Consider the following 12,774-nt stretch of genomic DNA (forward strand, 5'->3'; position numbering starts at 1 on the left):
TGGCAGCTCACCCCTCCCCCTCCGCCCCGCAACAAGCACATTCTCTAAGGGGAGCCCGCAGAGGACCACAGGTGGGGAGCTGGATCTCTCCAGGAGTCCGGGAGGTCTGGTGAGGCCCCTCTGGGCAGGAGGCTTCCATTTGCTGGGCTCCTCCAGTGCCAGGAGCCTCAACCTTTCCAGGTACTCAGCAAGGAAGGACCCTGAATGAGGGGATCAGAACCAACTGGTTTTAAAAGATAGCCAATTATTTTCTGATTTATCTTTGGGAGGAAATCATTATTTTGTTTGAGAAGGGGAAAAAATCACTTTATTGGGCTTTCAAGTTATGCAAAGGAAAAGCCTCTATCCCCGGAGGGAGTTAGGGTGGAGAGAGCTAGACTTCTCCGCATAGCAATGGGAAAGGAAGCTGCTTCCCTTTGGGCAGGGTCTCCACCAGCTAGCGGGGCACCTGGGAGATGAGTCTGAGACCCCAGCTAAGGGGTTTCCTTTCTCCTCAAGAAGCCTTCCGAGGAGTGGAGGGCTTAGACTTCAGGTGAGGCTTGGGCAGAGGTCAAAGTTCAGCTGCCCTCCTAGTTTGACCACTGTCTAGTTGCTCAAGGGGAGAGATGCTTCCAAGTGAGGCAGACCCGAGCAAGGTGGGGCAGAACTATTGGGGGTACCCACTGTGTGCCAGGTGCTTGGGATACATTGTTGAAGTCTGTAGCAGTTCCTGCCTTCTATTTACACAACTGTTTAGTAACAGTTCTGGAATGTTCCGTGAGGATGAAGAAATAACGGGTCCTAAATAATCATAGTTAACATTACAAAGCAAGTGTCATATACCAGGCAGTTCTACAGCCTTATACATGTTTACTCTGCAAAAGGTCGCGGGGAAGATACTATCTATCATTATACTTCCTTTACTGATGAGAAAATGAAAAAACAGAGATGGACTAACCTGCCAAGGTTACTCCAAGTGTGATGGTGTTGAGATGTGAGTCCTGAAATCTGCGCTCTGAATCGCTTCACTTCCTGCTTCTTTCTCCATGCTCACAGGACAGAAGGCATCTAAAAGGAACCTGGCAGGTCCAGAGGGCTTCTCTGAGGCAGTGAGCTGACATCTAAGAATAAGATGGAACCAACCAGACCTGGAGGGGAACAATCGTTCCAAGAAGAGAGGACCATATGTGCAAAGGCCCAGAGGTAGAGTGGGAGCAAGGTAAGAAATGAAGGATTTGTGTGGAGATGTGGACCGGGGCCAGGTCATGCCAAGAATCATTATGGGAAGCTAGTAGAAAGTTTTAAAGGGGTAGTGGATACATTCAGATTTGTTTTTTTTTTTTTTTTTCTTTTCTTTTCTTCTTCTTTTTTTTTTTTTTTTTTTGAGATTCTATTTTTAAGGGGCGCTTGGGTGGCTCACTTGGTTAAGCGTCTAACTTGGCTCAGGTCGTGATCTCAGGGCTCCTAGATCCAGCGGGCCTTGGGTTCCCTGCTCAGCGGGGAGTCTGCTTGTCCCTCTCCCTCTGCCCCTCCCCCTCAAATAAATAAAATCTTTTTAAGAAAAGATTTTATTTTTAAGTAATCTCTACACCCAACGTGGGGTTCAAACTCACAACCCCAAAATCAAAAGTCGCATACTCCACCGACGGAGCCAGCCAGGCGCCCCCCAAGATTTGTATTTCAAATATCAGTCTTAATGTTGTGCAGAGAATGGATGGGAGTGGTTGGGGGCAGAGGGGATCTCCTAGCCACTGTATGGTGATTGCACGGAAACCAGAGTAGCCAGGTTGGGCCAAGGTCTGTGGAGGCTGGCCGGTCAGGACTGCTGGGTGTTGCTCCCTAAAAGGGGTGAAGAGCAGAGGATAATGCAAGTAACTAGAACTTGGAAGCCTGGTTTAGGTGCGGCAAAAGAGGCGGAGTCTGATGGGGCGTGTAGAGGGCTGGGGAGGGGCCCCGGATCGGGCTGACCCAGTGCGCCCCTCAGCTCTGTTGGATTTGGGGACTGGTCTCCAGGTGGACGGGACGCTGCGCTCCTCGCCGCGTGGTGGTTCTCTTGATAGAGCTGGTCCAGGAGGGGCCGGGCGGAGGTGGGCGGGGCGCTGGGTTGTCCCCCGCCAAGCTGCTGTCAGGATAGAGCTGGTCCAGGAGGGGCGGGGCCCGAGGTGGGCGGGGCGCTGGGCCTCCCGCGGCCACGCCGCTGTCGCGGGTGCATTCCTGGCTCTCTGGCCCGCGGCGGAGGAGCGCCCCGGCTGAGTCTGCGGTCCCCGCTGGGCGCGGGTGTCGGGACTGGCCGGAGCTGGGAGCGGGGCCGCGGAGGACCCAGGTGAGCCGGGAACTCTGTGCCTGGAGCGGGACCCCGGAGGCTTGAGGTGAGCCGGGTCCCCTTGCGGGCCCAGGCTGCGCTCCCCGCCGCCAGAGGGCGAGCGGCGGCGGGGCTCAGGGAGCTGCCCCCGCCCAGCACGGGGGACCTGGGCGTCCTCTTGGAAGGGGGGTGGAGGAGACGGTAAATCAGTAACCCGCAGCGCACACAGGGCCTTTTGTCCCGCTCCGTCCAAAGAGCACCCTGGCCATGGAGCTGGTTACTCATTGCCCACCCGGGCGGGGGCGGGCCGGCTGTCTCTGCAGCTCCCCCTCTAGACCTGCCGACTCGCACCTCCCCCCAGGGTGGCCGGGTAGGGGTGGAGGAAGAAGAGCGCGCTGGTCCCTCGGCTGCTGGACCGTCTGCGCGCCCCGAGTAGAGATGAGGAAGCTGAGGATCCCAGAGGTGCGGTCATTTGCCCAGGGTCCCCCAGCGCTTGAGTGAGGGAGGCTGAAGGAGAACCCAAGACTGTCTGATGCCAGAGTCAGGCCCTTCACCCCCTGAGCAAGGCGGTGGGTTGGTCTGTCTGCGGCCGCGTGTGATCCTAGGAAGGGTCCTGAGGTTACAAGGTCAGGGCAGCCTAGGAATGGAAATAAAATCCCCAGACCTCCCCACCCCTCTCCCAACTGGAGCTGTGGACCCAGAGGGCTGCTCTCCCTGCAGAACAGAGCAGGGTGGGGGGATTCTATGGAGGAGGGCAATGGAAGCTGGGGGTGGGTGCAGGAACAGTGGAATCTGAGTGGGGTGGTGAAGAGAAATGGGGACACAGAGGTATGTATGTGCAAGAGAGAAGACATGCCCAGTTTTGAAAGCCAATGGCTTTAGTGCTGAAGAGGCTGAAGGAGCAGACTGCAACCAAAGATATTGACAAGGGCAGGGAGGGAGGCCTAGAATGGTGGATAAACTGTAGATTGGATCCTGCTGGCCATGGGCAGCCATTAAGGGCTTGAAAGCTGGGGGATCTGGGGTGGTGACATGGCAGATACTTATAATTTCTAAAGCTCTGCTGGAGAGTGGAGGCTGGAGAGCCAAGAGAGATGTTTGCAAAGGCCCAAGCTAGAGATGACCATTGCCTGCCTTGGGTCCAAGCAAGGGAGGTGAGAAGGACTGGAGGATTGAGGAGGCAGATGGGACTGGAAGTGGAGGAGGGGTGAAGTGGGATGGGGAGAGATGATGCCCCAGCTGCAGGGGCAACCCAGGGAAGGAGCAGTTGGAGGGGGAGATGATGGCTTTGGTCAGGACAAGCTAAGTGTCCCCTGCCTCAGAGCCAGAGCTGGAACGGGGGCAGTGGCTGAAGAGACAGGGTGCAGTGAGCTTCCTGGGCAAGTAGATTCAGAGACACCAGTGCCTCCTGATTTATGGAGTCCCAGGTAATAGCCAGTAGTCCCCTGTGACTACATTGGTCACCTCTTCCCCTGCCCCAGCTGATGCCGTTTTGAGTGCTCCTTTTGGGAGATGGAGACATCCTTGGTGGCATACGGATAGTGTGGGTGTGTACCTCATACCTGACAGGAACCGCACCAGAATCAGAGGTAATTGGCCAAGGGCAGACCCAGAGTGACAGTCACGGGGTGGGGTGGGGGGGGAGAACATGCCAACATTCTGTGTCCCCAGCCCCTCCATATGGTCTCTTTTATCCTCAAAGCAGTCCTCTGAGGACAGCACCCAGAGAGGGACAGGGACTTGCAAGTTGGTAAGAGTCAGGATTTGAACTTGGCTTTGCTGGACACAGAGCCCATGTTGCCTCAAACGGAGTTGTGAGGATACAAAGAGCAGATGTATTCCCAGCATGCCATTCTGGTTCAGAGTGAGGAAGAACTTCTGCTCGCCATGGACTGTGCTGCTTTGTTAGGAGTGAGTGCCCTGCCACTGAAGGTATTCAAAGCTGGCCATGAAAATGTCAGCAATGCTAGAAGTGTGGGTCAGATCAGATAACACCCAGATGCTGAAGTTTGGCCTTGTATTAGATTTCGTGGGTTTTTTTTTTTTTTTTTGGTTCTTCAGCAATAAATTCATTTATTCAGCAAAAAATAAATTATGTGTGCTGAGAGCGAGCAGAAGATATGTCTCCATTCTCCGCTTTCCTCCAAGGAAAGAATCCCCAAACTGCCCTTTCTGTGAACTTGTGCCAGGGTCTCAGCAGGACCGGAGGAGAGCAGGAAGCCCGGCCCTGCCCCCCGCACAACCTACTGGGAAGAAGCTTTGGGCTCTGGCAACAGCAGAGTGGCTTCCAGTCTCTGCTGTGCTGCTGCGTGGGGTGCGGGGGGTTGGACAAGTCTCCTGACCACTTCCGGTCTCAGTTTCTTCATCCGCAAAATAGGGGAATAGCACTACCAAAGGTGCATGCATAGCAGGAGTTCTTCTCCCTCCTTTCCAGGAAGGCAGTTGGTGGTAAGCCCGCACTGGGTCCCTGTGAGCAGCAGGAAGGATATGTGGCTGCTGTTGGCTCTGCTGGGGGTCCTGGTGGAGGTGCCTGGGGCTCCAGCTTTGTCTCTTGAAGCCTCCGAGGAAATGGAGCTAGGTATGGCCTTTAGGGTGGGAGCGGGTGGCAGGGGTGGGCACCTGGAGGAGGCTACTAGCTGAGCGAAGCTGGAAAGGACCTGGCCCAGCCCCTGAGGTGGTGACAGCAGGACAGGGCCCCACCATTGAGACTCAGTGTCTGGCTCCCAGCAAGCGTCCGCCTATCTCTGTGTCCACAAGAGAGGAATGGCCTTGCAGGGTGGAGGGTCCTGAGCTGGGCTGCAGAGCTGGTGGTGAGCCCCTGGCCGTGTGTATGTGTGTGTGTGTGTGTGTGTTCTGTGCACCGGGTGTGTGGTTTGGGAGGCCCAGCGGCATGTGCGGTGTATGCACTGTGAGGGTGCTGTGCCCTGTATGTGGCACCTGTAGCATGTGCGTGTGCGTGTGTGTGTGGCGATGGCATGTCCAGTCCAGCACGTGTGCTACGCAAGTGCCTTACATATAGCATCTGTAGCATGGGATGTGTGTGCAGAGGAGCAGCGGTGTCCGGCATGTGCCCAGGGGTGCTTGTGCCCTGCCCGTGCAGCATCTTCTCCAGACACAGGCGGCCCCTCAGCTGGGGCTGTGGGGCTCACTGACCTCTGCCCTTGGCCCACAGAGCCCTGCCTGGCCCCCAGCCCAGAGCAGCAAGAGCAGGAGCTGACCGTGGCCCTCGGGCAGCCTGTGCGGCTATGCTGTGGGCGGGCTGAGCGTGGTGGCCACTGGTACAAGGAGGGCAGTCGCCTACCACCTGCTGGCCGGGTACGAGGCTGGAGGGGCCGCTTGGAGATCGCCGGCTTCCTACCGGAGGACGCTGGCTGCTACCTCTGCCTGGCCCGAGGCTCCATGCTTGTCCTGCACAATGTTACCTTGGTTGTGGATGGTAAGGGGGTCTAGCAGGGGCTAAAGGGTGCCTGGGGAGAGAGACCCTCCCATCCTAGACCTCAGACATCTCTTTTTGTCCCTGACATAGACTCCTTGACCTCCAGCAATGGTAATGAGGACCCTAAGGCCCATGGGGGCCCCTTGAACGGGCATATTTACCCCCAGCAAGGTCAGTATGAGTCGTCAGGGACTCATTTCCCTACCTCCCAGCTGGTCACTGAAAAGAAGACACCTGTGTGGAAACAGGTGGTCATCCTGGGGGCACTAAGTTCTCCTTTCCCCTCCCCTCCAGCTCCCTACTGGACACACCCTCAGCGCATGGAGAAGAAACTGCACGCAGTGCCTGCTGGGAACACCGTCAAGTTCCGCTGTCCAGCTGCAGGCAACCCCACACCCACCATCCGCTGGCTCAAGGACGGACAGGACTTCCATGGGGAGCATCGCATTGGAGGCATTCGGGTGAGTCTCCAGGTTCCAAGATCGTTTGCTCCTCCGTTTTCACTCCCCCATTGGTCCGCTCATACCTAGAAGTCATTCCTTCTCTAATGAGGAAGGCCACTGCGGGCCCTAGGAGGAGCACTAGACCGTAGACTGGGACAGCTCCGATTCAAATCCCCACTCTGCCGCCCTCCCGCAAGTGACTTAATCTCTCAGCCTTGGCTTTCCTCGTAAAGTGGGAAGCTCCCTGACTGGCAGGTATGGAGTGTTAGCAGCTCATTCTCAGCTCCTGGGTGCAGTGAGGAAGCTGAGACTCCCTCCAAGAGGGCAAAACTGGCTCAAGGGGTACAGCCAGGAAGAGGCCACACTAAAACTCAGAGGCTCAAACCAAGGGGTCAGACACTTCTCGGCCTGGGCCTGGCCTCCCCAGGGTCTCTGGAGCTTGAGAAGACCCCTGTGGGCAGGATCTGACCTCTTCGTGCCCTGGAACCCGGGGTGGGCACAGGTGAATGGCCACTCATAGACGCCTCCCCCACCCCCAGCTGCGCCACCAGCACTGGAGCCTGGTGATGGAAAGCGTGGTGCCCTCGGACCGTGGCACATACACTTGCCTGGTGGAGAACGCGATGGGCAGCATCCGCTACAGCTACCTGCTGGATGTGCTGGGTGAGCGGACGGGCAGGCAAGGCGGTGTGGGGGTGGGGCCCTGACACTGCCCTCAGGTAGCGCCCAGTCTGGCAGGCGACGCGGCCTCAGGCTCAGATGGCTCAAACTGCCCTAGGTGTCCCAGTGGGTGGGCGGGAAGCACGGGGGGGGGGGGGGGGGGTGATGTTGACCTGGAGGAACAGGGGTCAGCTGAGAGAAAAAGTGGGAGGGACATCCAGGCAGAGGGCCCAGGCTGAATAAAGGTCCGAGGTGTAACGAACACAATGCATTTGTGAGGAGGTGTGTGCCTGGGGTGTGGTACCTAAGCGGGGAGCCGCGTCGTGGAGGGTTTTGAAAGCTAGAGTCTGAAGTCGTCCTTGACCCTAAAGGCAGTAGGGAGCTATGGAAGGTTTCAGCAGGGTAAGCAGGGGGCAGACAAGGTCTGAGTTGTGTATCAGGGAAGTTCCCTCCCTTGAGCTGAGGTGGGGGAAATGCTGGAGGCAGGTGACCCGGGTGCTTCCGTGGGTACCACCGGTCAGGGTTGACCGCCTGGCCCGGCCCCCAGAGCGGTCCCCGCACCGGCCCATCCTGCAGGCGGGGCTCCCGGCCAACACGACAGCCGTGGCAGGCAGCGACGTGGAGCTGCTGTGCAAGGTGTACAGCGACGCCCAGCCCCACATCCAGTGGCTGAAGCACATCGTCATCAACGGCAGCAGTTTCGGGGCCGACGGCTTCCCCTACGTGCAAGTCCTGAAGGTCCGGCCCCCAGCAGCTCCTGAACCCCACGGCTCTCCCATGGGGCGTGGGGGTGGGGGGTGGTCCCCAGCTTCCTTCCTGGCCATAATATGGCCCCAGGCCCTGTTGTGACCCCTGAGTATGTCCCCATCCCCAGACAGCAGACATCAATAGCTCAGAGGTGGAGGTCCTGTACCTTCGGAACGTGTCAGCTGAGGATGCGGGCGAATACACCTGCCTGGCGGGCAACTCCATTGGCCTCTCCTACCAGTCCGCCTGGCTCACGGTGCTGCCAGGTGAGCACTCGAGGGGGCCGGGAGAGGCTGCCGGAATCCTGCTCTGATCCAGCGGCGGGCTGTGTCCCTTGGCCTGTAGGGCTTGGGACGTGGCATGCGGATTTGTGTGTTTGATCCCTCGTGTAGCAGTGCTTCTGTGCGTGTCCACACGGGACGGCCGTGTGACGCTCTGGGGTGGGGGTGTGCAGGATGGGTACAACTGCAGCTTTCTTGGTGTGTGTCCCGGTGTGTGTGTTGGGAGCTGTGAGGCCTGAGTTAGAGGGTGTGGAGCTGGCCATCCGACCACTGACCGGTCAGTTTTCTGTCTATATATGTGTCTGTCTGTGGGCAGAGGAGGACCTCACATGGACAGCAGCAGCGCCTGAGGCCAGGTACACGGACATCATTCTGTACGTGTCCGGCTCTCTGGCTTTGGTTGTCCTCCTGCTGCTGGCCGGGCTGTATCGAGGGCAGGTTCTCATCAGCCAGCACCCCAGGCAGCCCGCCACTGTGCAGAAGTTGTCCCGCTTCCCTCTGGCCCGACAGGTACCATGCTGTTCCCCACCCCTCATGGTGTCCCCGTAGCAAAGCTCTTGGCCCGCCTTCCCAACCCAGCTCAGCTCCAGCAGGCTGACCGAGTCACCCACCTTACAGTTCTCCCTGGAGTCTGGTTCTTCGGCCAAGTCGAGCTCCTCCTTAGTACGGGGCGTCCGTCTGTCCTCCAGTGGCCCTCCCTTGCTCGCTGGCCTTGTGAGTCTAGACCTACCTCTCGACCCACTGTGGGAGTTCCCCCGGGACAGGTATGCTGCGTGGAGGGAGGGTGGGGGTGCGGGCTCCAGGCAGGAATGACATTCATATGGCTGAGGCCTCGGCTTTCTCATTTCCAGGCTGGTGCTCGGGAAGCCGCTGGGTGAGGGCTGCTTCGGGCAGGTGGTGCGTGCGGAGGCCTTCGGCATGGACCCCGCCCGGCCTGACCAAGCCAGCACCGTGGCTGTCAAGATGCTCAAGGGTGAGTGGTGGTCCCGGGGGACGTGCTGTGGCCTTGGGACTAACAGAAGAGGCTCATGGTGCTACCAGTTAGACCAGAAGGGCGGCAGGACCCCACCCTTGGGCCTAGGGCCCAACTCCGCTACCAACCCAGGCAAGCCGTGTCTGAGCCTATGTGCTCACGTGGCACCTGGGGGTAAATAATTGTCCCTACCTCCCGGCCTGAGGTTCGTGGAAAGTGCCTGGTACCTAAAATCTTAACCGCTGGAATGATGATGACTATAAGGATTTGGGGTGACTGGGGTCAGAGACCCCCAACTCAGCCCTGGCCTCATGTCAGCCTTGGCCTCAAACAACCTTGTCAGCCTCACAGGCTTCCACCTCATTCCTCCTGAGTACCCCCAAGTCACACCTTCAGCCTCCCCCACCCTGGACCCTTCCCAGATCTGTCTCCCTGTGTCCACCACTCTAGGAGAACAGCCCAAGCACCAGCCCCAGAGTGCATAGGACATACCTGGGACCTACCATGGGGGCCTATCACTGCTAACCCCCCTCCACTACAAGAGCAGCCCAAACCACATCTCTGCTCCCCCGCCCCCTCCTCTCTGCACAGCTGGGGCCACCTGGTACTTTCTGGGAGGCAGGGATTGGGAAATGTGCATCGTGAGGTCTGGCAGGGAGGGTATGTCATTGGCCCAGGGCCACCAGCCAGCCCCTGGTCCTCAGCCTTCTCAAGAGAATCTGGAGCAGCTTCTTCTCAGCCTCCCCTAGCTGCGCCCCACTGACGATTCCCTGAATTCTCAGGCCAGATGGACACCAGGCCCCTGTCCGACCTCAGGGCGCCAGCCTGCTTCCCGCCCCCAGGAGCTCTCACCCCATTGAGGAACTAATGCCAAACCTCCAGATAGAACTTCTTCCTGTCCAGAGTTCTCCTGTTTCCTGGTCCCCCTCACGGACAGGCCCACCTCTTGTGGACCCTTGATCTTGTTGCTTCCCTGCTGCTGTGAGAGGTAGGGCGTGAGAGGTAGGGCGCGACCCATTGTCCCATTTGCTACAAGAGGATCCTGAGGTTCGGAGAAGTTAGACGACATTTTAAAGGCCACACAGCCTAGTGGGAATTCAGGTCCAGACCTTTCTGACTCCAGGCCTAGCACTCCATGTCCTGTCCCCGACCCTGCAGCTCCCCCATGTATATCGCCCTGGCTGTCCCCCCCCGCAGACAATGCCTCCGACAAGGACTTGGCAGACCTGGTCTCTGAGATGGAGGTGATGAAGCTGATTGGCCGACACAAGAACATTATCAATCTGCTGGGCGTCTGTACTCAGGAAGGTGGGTTGGACTGGGGCTAAGGGCAGGGATGGGGGGGTATGGAGCCCCAGCCTCAGCAGCCTCCCTGGCCCCTCTCCCCTCTACAGGGCCCCTGTACGTGATTGTGGAGTGTGCCGCCAAGGGAAACCTGCGGGAGTTCCTGCGGGCCCGGCGGCCCCCGGGCCCTGACCTCAGCCCTGACGGGCCGAGGAGCAGTGAGGGGCCGCTTTCCTTCCCCGCCCTGGTGTCCTGCGCCTACCAGGTGGCCCGAGGCATGCAGTATCTAGAGTCGAGGAAGGTATGGGCGGTGGGCAGCACTCTGGACCATTCTCACCGCTCCGTCTCTTCCCTTTCCTGCCCCTGCCATTGAATGTCCTCATCTTCTCCCGCTCTCCCCATTCCATTGCCCTGTCTAAATGTCCCCAAGCCCTTCTGTACCCCCCATCCGTACACAGTTGACACTGCATGTCCCTATTCCTTCCTCTCATGGCACAGGGGAAGAGGCCGTGTGAGCGGGAGGGTATGGGCCCTGAAGTTAGCTTTAGTCTCCCCTCTCTGAATCTTGACTTCCTCATCTGTTCAACGAGTGGACGAGGCCTCCCCCAGGGTCACTGGGAAGTACAGTGTGCCCAGCCTCCAGCCACGTGTCCTAATAAAACTAAGTCCCTGCCCTGCCCCCAGTGCATCCACCGGGACCTGGCTGCCCGAAACGTACTGGTGACAGAGGACAATGCGATGAAGATCGCCGACTTCGGGCTGGCCCGCGGCATCCACCACATTGACTACTACAAGAAAACCAGCAATGTGAGGGGTGGGGCGGGGCTGGAAAGGGGGCTTGGGGGTACCGGGACTGTGGGACTCCGCGCCGAGACCCCTACCTCTCCCATCCAGGGCCGCCTACCTGTCAAGTGGATGGCGCCTGAGGCCTTATTTGACCGAGTCTACACACATCAGAGTGACGTGTGAGTCCTGGGGCTTGGGGGTCTGGAATATCTGCCAGCACTCATTGCCCTGCCCCACAGAAAGGGCAAAGCAATTGCCCAAGGTCACACAACCCTAGGACCTGCGTGGGGCCAGACTCCAATCCCTACCCTCCATGGTGGCTCGTGCCTGCGAGGCCCCCCATCCCAGCCGTAGAGTAGGGAGCAAAGCTGTGCCTTGCTGAGCCCTGGTCCTGCCTCTAGGTGGTCGTTCGGGATCCTGCTGTGGGAGATCTTCACCCTTGGGGGCTCCCCGTACCCCGGCATCCCCGTGGAGGAGCTGTTCTCACTGCTGCGGGAGGGGCATCGGATGGACCGGCCCCCGAACTGCCCCCCAGAGCTGTGAGGCCTCACCCTCCTCTCCCCCACTTTACAGTCCTTATCCTCTGCCCAGCCTCCTAATTCACCGTCACCATCTCCTCCCAGCCCCAAGGGGAGGTCTGAGCCTAGGTCCCGTGCCCTTCCGCTGAGTGGTCCTACCTACCCCTCATCAAGCCCTGCACCTAGAGCTGACCCCGCACCCCCTCCGCCAGGTACGGGCTGATGCGGGAGTGCTGGCACGCAGCACCCTCTCAGAGGCCTACATTCAAGCAGCTGGTGGAGGCACTGGATAAGGTCCTGCTGGCCGTCTCCGAGGAGGTACCGCTCCCCTCTTGTCCCATGACCCCTCTCTGCCCACTCCCCTCTGGCCCTCGTCCCAGCTGACCACCAGGACTGACCAGGACTGTTCCCTGTAGTACCTAGACCTCCGCCTGACCTTCGGACCCTACTCCCCTGCCGGCGGGGACGCCAGCAGCTGCTCCTCCAACGACTCTGTCTTCTGCCACGACCCCCTGCCCCTGGGGCCCAGCTCCTTTTCCTTCCCGGGGGCGGAGACATGAGCAGGGCCACGAGGTGGTGCAGGCAGGCGGCCGCCCTCGGACCCCCAGCTGAGCTGCACCCCGGCAGTGCTTGGCTTGGGCAGCCTCAGGCCCCAACTTCAGGCTACCATCCCAGATCTCTAGTTCTGTTTTGGGGAGTTCCGTTCTTGTTCCTGGGGTCCCTCCATGAGGCTTCCTGTTCTGGCCTGGGCTCCCAAGCCAGACTTCAACCTCAGTCTTAAGGCCCTGCCCTTGCCTTTAGAGTCATGGCCCCAGCGTTCTAATGGCCTGAGTGTTAGGGTTCTGCTTGGCCTCCGAGGCCTTAGCACTCAGTCCTTGATCCAGGGGTTTGGCTGGACCTAGCTGTAGAGCTGTCCTAAACCTCCCTGCTTCCTTGCACCGAGAGGTCTTGGGCCTCTAAACCCCATTTCCCCCGGTGTCCCCTGCCTCCCCTTTGCTGCTTGTCCCAGCATCTTGTGGAAAGAGCATTGGTACCTGTGTTCCTAGCTGAGCAGCTGGAAGCCTGCCGAAAACACAGAAGCAAATGGCCTTTTATAAATTATTTTTTGAAATAAACCTCTGTGTTCCTGGTGTCTTCCCTGCAGTGCATGGAGGGGAAACTGGCTGGAGGGATCCCCAAGCTGGGAGTTTTGCTGCGTGCTACAAACGGAGGGCTCTGTGCCAGGCCTCGGGTTTGCATCCACCTCAGCTACCTCAGGGCGCCCCCAGGAACTGTGTGCACCTCTGTCTTGGTCTGTCTTCGTAGCACCATCTTGTGTACGTGATGGTCTGAATGAGCGCTAATGGCAGAGGAGTCCACATGGCA

At 58.9% G+C, this 12,774-nt stretch overlaps 1 protein-coding gene across 5 annotated transcripts; it reads left to right on the forward strand.

Moving 5' to 3' along the window:
* The first annotated feature begins 2,155 nt into the window (after positions 1–2,155).
* Positions 2,156–12,524, forward strand: FGFR4 (fibroblast growth factor receptor 4). 5 transcript variants are annotated; one of them, XM_044388598.3, is made up of 19 exons: positions 2,156–2,302; positions 3,763–3,870; positions 4,716–4,859; positions 5,454–5,717; positions 5,808–5,888; positions 6,012–6,178; positions 6,700–6,823; positions 7,368–7,558; positions 7,695–7,833; positions 8,165–8,358; positions 8,467–8,612; positions 8,700–8,821; positions 10,019–10,129; positions 10,216–10,406; positions 10,790–10,912; positions 11,000–11,070; positions 11,293–11,430; positions 11,622–11,727; positions 11,826–12,524. In XM_044388598.3, exons 3-19 carry the CDS (start codon positions 4,769–4,771, stop codon positions 11,967–11,969), a joined length of 2,403 nt encoding a protein of 800 aa, XP_044244533.1. In that variant the 5' UTR covers positions 2,156–2,302; positions 3,763–3,870; positions 4,716–4,768; the 3' UTR covers positions 11,970–12,524. The 5 variants fall into 5 exon arrangements, with proteins under 5 accessions (XP_044244533.1, XP_026366831.1, XP_044244534.1 ...); XM_044388596.3 differs by lacking the exon at positions 2,156–2,302 and adding an exon at positions 2,581–2,743; XM_026511046.4 differs by lacking the exon at positions 3,763–3,870.
* The last annotated feature ends 250 nt before the right edge of the window (positions 12,525–12,774 follow it).

The sequence above is a fragment of the Ursus arctos genome, unplaced genomic scaffold (genome assembly GCF_023065955.2).
Source record: "Ursus arctos isolate Adak ecotype North America unplaced genomic scaffold, UrsArc2.0 scaffold_15, whole genome shotgun sequence".
In the NCBI taxonomy this organism is placed as follows: domain Eukaryota; kingdom Metazoa; phylum Chordata; class Mammalia; order Carnivora; family Ursidae; genus Ursus; species Ursus arctos.

Coding starts and splice junctions, on each gene's coding strand:
- FGFR4 (XM_044388598.3), top strand. CDS start 4,769: ATGTGGCTGCTGTTGGCTCTGCTGGGGGTCCTGGTGGAGGTGCCTGGG. Junction 5,889..6,011: donor GCATATTTACCCCCAGCAAG/GTCAGTATGAGT, acceptor CCTCCCCTCCAG/CTCCCTACTGGACACACCCT. Junction 7,834..8,164: donor CTGGCTCACGGTGCTGCCAG/GTGAGCACTCGA, acceptor GTCTGTGGGCAG/AGGAGGACCTCACATGGACA.